This window comes from Dipodomys ordii, unplaced genomic scaffold, assembly GCF_000151885.1.
Source record: "Dipodomys ordii isolate 6190 unplaced genomic scaffold, Dord_2.0 Scaffold86, whole genome shotgun sequence".
Lineage (NCBI taxonomy): Eukaryota > Metazoa > Chordata > Mammalia > Rodentia > Heteromyidae > Dipodomys > Dipodomys ordii.
The window spans coordinates 2,820,483-2,829,171 of record NW_012267302.1 but is presented as its reverse complement, the minus strand read 5'-3'; the positions used below and the strand labels follow the sequence as shown (position 1 = coordinate 2,829,171).

The following is an 8,689-nucleotide window of genomic DNA, read 5'->3' as shown; positions in this document are numbered from 1 at the left end:
CACACACACACACACACACACACACCAGGATCAAGGACTACCAAAGATGATCCCCTCACACAAGATTTAAGTTCTTTCTGGTTCCTCAAGGGTCAACTGAAAGACAAATAGCTTCGAATTGAGGCATAGGTTCCTTGCCTGCTAAATGACCTCTAAGATCATGATTGTAAGTGTCATGACTCTATGAATGACCTAAGAAGCCACTCTCCAGGAATAGCTTTCTAGAACCCTTGGCTCTAATCCACCAAGAGTCCAAGTAGAAAGAATCAAGAAATACTGCAGGTTTGGGAAGCAATATTTTTTATCTGTACATACAATGTATCTGACTAATTTGTTTCTTGACTGGTAATTTTTGAGTGAGGGTCTCTCTTGGTCTGATTCTCTTGGTCTGATTCACAATCCTATTGATGCTTCCAACTGTAGCTGGAATGACAAGCACATACCACTGTGACCAGCTGTTGTTTGTGATGGGATCTTGTGAACTTTTTGCCCTGCTTTTGAACAGTGATCCCCTGCTCTCAGCCTCAAGAGTAGTGAGGATTACAGGTGTGAGCTACCATACCTACCTCTTCACATCTTTTATTGACATTAAAAATGAGAAAATATGAAAAAGAATAAATGAAATTATTGCCTTGATAAGCTATCTCCTATGAATTCTTCCAATTCTGTTAAGAGTAAACATTTAAATAGAATAACTATTTCTGTTTCTAGGATTTATATCTGCAAAGTATTGCCCTCAGCTAGACTGTTCCTAAACTATTGAAAAATATGTTCATAGTACTTTGTTGAGTAAGAAATATCAAAAGGCTTGAAATTAACAGTTGGGTTAAAAAAAAAAAAAGTATTGGGGCTGGGAAGATGACTCAGTGGTAGAGCGCTTGGCTTGCATGCATGAGGCCCTGGGTTCGATTCCTCAGCACCATATAAGCAAAAAAGAAAAAAAGCCCTAAGTGGTGCTGTGGCTCAAGTGGTAGACTAGTCTTGAGCTGAAGAGATGAGGGACAGCGCCCAGGCCCAGAGTTCAGGCCCCATGACCGGACCAAAAAAAAAAAAAAAGTATCTTCTGCTTTTAAAAGGGGGAGATAGGGAATCAAGTGAAGAAACAAGATTCTAACCACTTTCACAATTACTAGGAACACAAAATTTTGTCACCACATGCAGCCCCAATGATTTTATCACCATTCACTACCTCATGATCATCCACTGCAACCACACTCACCAAAGCCAGCTCCTCTGCTTCAGGTACATCCTAATAGACTGATAGATGCCACAGATACCACCAACCCAAGTATATACACTGGGTGACATGAGAATTAGGTATGGAAATCAAGATCTCCTCTGAGCATCAAGGAATATCAAGTAGAAGTTTATTTGTTTTAGCTACCTGGTCCTTGAGTCTCTAAACCAATCCCCCTCTCTCTTGGTACAGTCTCATCGCCTTGCTGCTCCATCTTCCCCATCTGTCTGAATTTACTTACACGGAGCTGTTCAAGGTCTGGTGGAGGCGGCGGGAAGTCAGGCTCCTGAGGTTGGAAAGCTTCTCTGACCTTGGCCACAGCTCCCAGGATCCGATATCCTGAGTCCAGGAAGCTCTTTTGCAGGCCTAAACACAAGACATTCTCACTTTCAGCTGAGCAGGTCAGTGCCCCAAAGCACTGTCTGTCCTGCAGAAGAACTGGTTCCCATTAACAAAAGATGGATGTGAAGCTGCCAGTAAGCATCATGGTGAGAGAAGGAAAGTAGGCAAGTCAGGTGCCTTGAGGCCTGCACAGAAGAGCCATGTGTCGGGGCTGGGAAGGTGGCTCAGTGGTAGAGCGCTTGCCTTGCATAACTGAGGCCCTGGGTTCGATTCCTCAGCACCACATAAGCAAAAAGAAAAAAGCTGGAAGTGGCGCTGTGGCTCAAGTGGTAGAGCTCTAGCCTTGAGCTGAAGAGCTGAGGGACAGCGCCCAGATCCAGAGTTCAGGCCCCACAACCAGATCCAGAAAAAAAAAAAAAAAAAAGAAGAGCCATGTGTCACAAATCAGTTGTTCCATGTTTAGGTGCCTTCTGGCTACAAAACTCAAAAGTACTAAGAAGATCCTGGTGTAAACACTGACCTCAGGTGGATCCCATCACCTCCCTTACGATAAAGCAATCTCGAAGGTAAGTCTACCCAGTACAGGACATGGGAGATGTTAGTTTCAGACTGCACATAGATTCCCTGAAGTACTTCTCACCTTTCTCCATACCCCTGTGCTCTACTTGGCATTCAGCATGTTAACCATTATGCTGAACCCACTAGTGTGTCACCGCAATCTACTCAAAAATTAGGAATCTACTCAAAATATTAGAAACTCCAAATAGAAAATGAAGCACACCCTTAGTGATAGGATACAGTAATGAATAAGGCAGCCCCTCATTCTGACTCCTCTCATTGGATTCTACTTACAGATAAGAGCAGAAAGACAGACTGCTCAAACAACAACAACAACAACAAAAAATGCAGATGATTCCAAACAAAAGAATAATTCCAATATGCTCTCCTTTAGTGGTACTAGAAATATGATCAAAATGCAGCTTAAAAGCCAGGCAACTGGTAGAGCACACCTGTAATCCTAGCTACTCAGGAGGCTGAGATCTGAGGATTGCAATTCAAAGCCAGCCCAGACAGCAAAGTCCATAAGACGCTTGTCTCCAATTAACCACCAGAAAACCAAAAATGGCACTGTGGCTCAAAGTGGTAGAGCACTTGAGCAAAAATTGCTCAGGGACAGCACCCAGGCCCATAGTTCAAGCTTCATGACCAATCAAAAAAAAAAAATGCAGCTTAAGAAAACCCAGATTCTTTAGAATAAAGCCCAGAAGACTTGGTTCACCGGCCTTTAGATTTGACAGAAATAGAAATTGCTTTACAGAGCAAAGTGTAAGGGAAGTTACATAAGCTAAATGGTTGATAATTGGTCATCATGCATATTTGGAGACATTTCTAAAATAAAATAATGACTCAAAAGGCTAGGATCTATTTAGTCAGAAATGATCAATAACACACAGGGAAGTTTATCCAGAGATCAACAAGCCTACCAATATTACAGAAAAAGATGAATATAACATTCCCAAATTGTCTATAGCTTTTGCTCCCAGATTATATATGTGGTGGCTGTGGATGCATACTCCCTCACCACCTTTCCTAAGTTATGCTTTCAGCTGAGGTAAACCCCGCCATGCCCTGTTGCTTACCAGGGTCAGAGATGTTTCCAGCCACAGCCTTTGCATCCAGCACCATCGGGGAGATGGTTTTGCTCAGTTCATCAGAGGCGGCTTTGACAGCCTCACGGAACTTGGGATCTTCAGAGTTCTCTACCTCCCTCTTAGCAACCAGCAGGATTCGGTTGGCCCGACGAGCGATACTGGTTGCTCCAGCGACCAGCATCTGCGGCTGAATGTTGGCCATAGCTACCTTACACTTGTCCAGGTCCTTTTTAATTGCTTCTTCAGAAGCATCCAAGAGAGATTTGGTATCAATTGCTTCGTCCACCAGCCCTACCCAGAGAACAGAAATGAAATGTAGCTTCTTTAGAGACTCTAAAACACTGTTGTCCATTTGTTTCTCATGAAAAAGTACAGCACTCAGAATTCCCTCCTTCCACTCACAGTTCTTCCTACACAATCAGGTTTGCAGGTAAACACAGTAGTTCCTTCTCCCCACTTAAAAAAAGTGAAGACAAAGCCCAGAAAGTCATATGGATTTGCCAAAATTATACTAACCGTGGTCACTCGCCAGCCAGAAATACAATGACATCGGGAAGAAAACAGGATTGTGTTTGAAACCTCACCACATCACCACATTATCTGTTAATAACATTTTCTCTCTTCCCTTCTCACTCCCAGCCATCTGTTGAGTGTTGGCAGCTTGCAGCACCCAAGATGAGCCACACAGAGGATCCCAGTAACCCTAACAGCCTGCTTCTTGTTTCTGTTACCTCTCTTCAGATACTTCGAGAGCTCCACTTTCATCTCTGGCTGCTACAGACCCCTGTCAGCAGGTTGTACAGGGACAGCAAAGAGCCTATATGCCTAGCTTCTTCCCTCTGTTTTAGCCCGCCCGTCAGAGAGCAGAGGAATTCAGAGATGCTGCTTTAGCCGCACAGACCCAGGTTTGTTGGTGATTGGTTTCTCCTTGTTTTTGTTTTTGTTTTCTGGGTTTTTTTTTAGAACTACACAGTTGATAAGTTGAAGGAAACTCTGAGACAAGTTGTATTAAATGGTAGCTATTGTGGTTCCTTGAAATGTGAGCCCTCTGAAAATGACAGGGACACTTACTGTATCCAAAAACACCGCCTCCCAGCCTCTGAAACCAAATCTCTAGCTCAGACTGGCTGACTGGGCAAAGACACTATTCAAAAAGAAGATAGGAGCTGTAACAATAAACATCACACGGGAAGGACAGAATTCTAAAAGAGGTTCAGTCTCTCTTCAGACAAAGTTGCAAAGCTTGAATGAGAAGCCGCTGCTGCTCAGCAGCTTTAATCAGGGCCAAGTACACTGTCAAGCACATGACCACCCCCTTATCCAATTGCAACTGAGAAACATAACCTGCACTGCTTGAATTTCCCAAAACTCATGGACTAGACAATAAGAACTTGACACAAAATGTTACCTGTCATTTTTTCAACATTATCAATCCACTGGTTCTTCATAGTCTCAAAATGTTCATAAGCAGCTTGATTTCCAGGGTTCCTAAGTAAGATGCGAGCAGCAGATACAACCTAGCAAATGATTATTTACAAAAAAAAAAAAGTAACGATTTAAACACCAGCATACCTACATCAAATCTACAGCGCTTTTCTCCTCTTCGCCTACAGATGGCAGCATAAAGCCAAAATTGGCAAGTTACTTTTCAGACTGAATACTTTTGGATTTAGAATCACAGCTTGATTTTAAGAAATGTGCATTCATTTAATACTTCAAAAGAGTATACACCAAAACTGACATATATTTAAACTCTAAATGTCAACTCTTTGATCTTAATTAGACAGGTGTGGTATATGTCTGTAATCCCAGCACAAACACATCTAATTTATGAATGAAAGGTGGGACACCTATGAGGTTTCAAGAAAATATACTTTGGACTGGTAGTGTAGCATGAGGTGTTTACTTGCTTACCATGGTCAAGGATCTGAGTTCTACCTCTGGTACTACAAAAGAGAGAATCTAATTTGGTTTCTTTCTTTTTTTGTTCATCATGGGGCTTGAATTTAGGTCCTAGGTGCTGACCCTGAGCTATTTTGCTCTACCACTTTAAGCCACAGCTCCACTTCCAGTTTTCTGGTGGTTAATTGAAGATAAGAGTCTCACAGATATTCCTGCCCAGGTTGGCTTTGAGCCATGATCCTTAGATCTCAGCCTCCTGAATAGCTAGGATTACAAGCATGAGCCACCAATGCTTGGCCCTAATTCATATTCATGTTGGTGTTACTTTCTTTTGTTTTTTATTGTTGACTTAAGGCTGAATCTAGTTTATTAAATGCCACATAGGCAAAATTGGACCAATTAATAAGAAATGTTTATTTTCCCACAAGTTCACAGGAAAGCCAGTATTATATTATTATTTAATATATAATGATATATTATTATACATAATTATAATTTTATTATTACATATTATTATTACATATTACATATATATTATATATTTATAATGCCTAATACAGTGCCAACCATACTACTTTTAGTGGATATTTAATAAGTACCCACTAAAAAGGTGGATTTTTATCATCTAAACAGAAGGAAAATTACATAAACATCACATATTAAGATATTTAAGAAAACTAGCTATGCATGGTGATACATGCCTATATTCCCGACATTCAGGATTCTGAGGCAGAAAGATCAAGGCCAGCTTGTGCTACAAAGCAAATCCTATCTCAAATTTTTTTTTTTGAAGCAAGCCGGGCGCAGGTGGCTCACGCCTATAATCCTAGCTACTCAGGAGGCTGAGATCTGAGTATCGAGGTTCAAAGCCAGCCCAAGCAGGAAGTCCGTGAGACTCTTATCTCCAATAAGTCACTCAGAAAACCAGAAGTGGCACTGTGGCTCAAGTGGTAGACTGCTTGCCTTGAGCAGAAGAGCTAAGGGATAGCGCCCAAGCCCAGAGTTCAAGACCCACAATCGACAAAAAAAAAAAGACAAAAAAAATTAATAAAAGTATTAAAAAAAAAACAAAAACAAGAAGCAGGCACCAGTGGCTCACACCTATAATCCTAGCTACTCAGGAGGCTAAGATCTGAGGATCATGGTTCAAAGCCAGCCAGATAGGTAGGACTCCTATCTCCAATTAACCACCAGAAAACCAGAAGTGGGGCTCTGGCTCAAGTGGCAGAGTGCTAGCCTTGAACTGAAGAGCTAAGGGACAGTGCCCAGGCCCAGAGTTCAAGCCCCATGACTGACAAAAAGAAAACTTACCATCTGTTAAAATGCCTTTATACATTGAATTCTTTTGTTTTTTTATCTTCTTTTGCTCCCAAAATTATTAGCTATACTTTGGACCTTGAGAGCTTGTTTGGAGGTTCTAGCAGGGGAGCGCAACTACTAGTATATCCTGGACCAAAGACCGGTCCTCTCACGCAGCTTTGAGAGGGATGCAGATGGAGCAGTGAGGAAGGAAGAGAACACCCGACTAGCCAGCTAGATCAGCCAAATCAACCCTAGCGATCAGCGGGGTGACACATGTCACAGCTAGATTGCCCTCACATGCTATTAGCTATACTTTGATTATATAGTTGTTTGGTGGTATTACTAGAGTTTGAACTCAGGGCTTCACACTTGCTAGGAAGGCACTCTACCACTTGAGCTATGCCTCTCAAATAGGATTACAGTCTTGACTTCCCAGCTGATTCTTCTCCCTCTCACCTCCCACCACCCCAATCCTCTCAGAGATGCTGGGGAAAGCTATAAACTATAAAATGAAAACTAACCTCTCAACATTAGCCAAATATTGTTATTGTCTGAAGTGTGTGTGTATGTGATGGAACAAGATTGTTTTCTTATTGTCACAACTAATATATGGTTATTCAAAAAAAAAAAAAAGAAGCAATATAAAAATGTATAAAGCTAAAAGTCCTGCATAATCCTAACTCTAGAAATCACCAAGTTTGAGATTATGTATTTTTTGAAGTGATGTTAGAGTAAGTGCTTAAGGATGTACATAAAGTTTTTGTTATTGAATATTATATGCAGAACTTAAAACCAAGGAATAAATGAGCAAAACCTCACCTGGGGTGTGAGTTCTCGGGCCGTCTTCACTGACGCCTGAATGCCTTCCACTGTTGATTTGTTAGCAGTACCAACAGCAGCCGCCTTCTCTGCTGTGGCTCCAAGCCTTCCTGAATGGTTCTCAAAGTTTGCTGCTCTCTCATCAAATACCTTAGTTGAAAACAGAGACATAGAACATTTATTTAAAAAAAAAAAAAAGGGGGGGAAGGGGGTCAGGCAAAGAAAAAAAACTCTATATTTAGGCAGGTACAGCATATGCTCAGTCTTCAGAGGAAACATCAAACCTTTCCTAGAATAACATGTACATGTGTGCAAGCACACACACATATACTCATACAACACATACACACACACATAGACATACATGTATCCCTATTTTAGTTCAAAATTCTTACACCAAAGGCAAGCAGGATACATAGCATTATATACTCTACAAATTCACAGACATTAAAGTCTATATAATCCTCATTTCCAAAAGGTTTCTTGTCTAGTTTGAAGAGGACAGATAGACCTACTCCAGGCTCTACCTTGGGTTGGTGACATTACAAGCCCTAAATATCCACAGAGAGTACTAGACTAAGTAATTGTATCCAGCCTCTCTCACATACTCTTTTTTTTTTTTTTGTCAGTCATGGAGACTAAACTCTGGGCCTGAGCACTGCCCCCCAGCTCTTCAGCTCAAGGCTAGTGCCCTACCACTTGAGCCACAGCACCACTTCCAGCTTTTTTCTGCTTATGTGGTGCTGAGGAATCAAACCCAGGACCTCATGCATGCGAGGCAAGCACTCTACCACTGAGCCACCTTCCCAGCCCTCTCTCACATACTCTATTACTGTTATTGTTGTAAAAACACTGCCCTTAACCTCTATGGAAAACTGATAGCTTGTGCTCGTTCTTGGGCCTGACACAGGGCAAGAATGGGTGAAAAAACTACGTAACTATTCATTTCTCAAATTTTATAAATTAATTCTTCGTTCATCATGAAATACTGCACAAGGGAACACCATGAAAGAAACTATTTATTTGCTTGATATGACAAAATGTTTGGATAACATTCATTCCTAGGACTCATCACTGAAAAAGCAAGGTATGCTAAACAGTACCAAGTCAGGTTTGTGTTCTGCACAAAGAATGTCAGGAACTGCCTGTCCAAATGCATCTGCATTTTTTTCATCTCCTCCTGAGGTTCTGCCTGCCCATACTTGGTGCCCAGTACTGACTTAAGACAAAAAATGTCAAAGGTGTCTTGGCTCAACAGCAAACTCCAGTTTCACTGCGAGTGTTCTGTGTCTATCCCCTTACGTCTCTTCTACCTCCCTGACCTTTTGTTGGATTTACCTTCTTAGGATCAGCCATTCATGCTCAGAATCTCTAACAACCCTGCTCTCCTTGTCCTGGCCTTGGTCCTTGTTTCTTTTTTTTTTTTTTTTTTTTT

General features: G+C 41.4%; 1 protein-coding gene across 2 annotated transcripts in view; it reads right to left on the bottom strand.

The window, feature by feature from the left end:
- Window positions 1-8,689, bottom strand: part of Vcl (vinculin) — a 115,714-nt gene that overhangs the window by 11,446 nt on the left and 95,579 nt on the right. For both annotated transcript variants that reach the window (XM_013025628.1, XM_013025629.1), the window contains exons 14-17: window positions 7,255-7,404; window positions 4,640-4,748; window positions 3,220-3,522; window positions 1,479-1,603 (exon numbers count right to left, since the gene is read on the bottom strand). In XM_013025628.1, coding sequence (XP_012881082.1) covers window positions 1,479-1,603; window positions 3,220-3,522; window positions 4,640-4,748; window positions 7,255-7,404 — 687 coding nt within the window. The remainder of the gene's footprint in view (window positions 1-1,478; window positions 1,604-3,219; window positions 3,523-4,639; window positions 4,749-7,254; window positions 7,405-8,689) is intronic.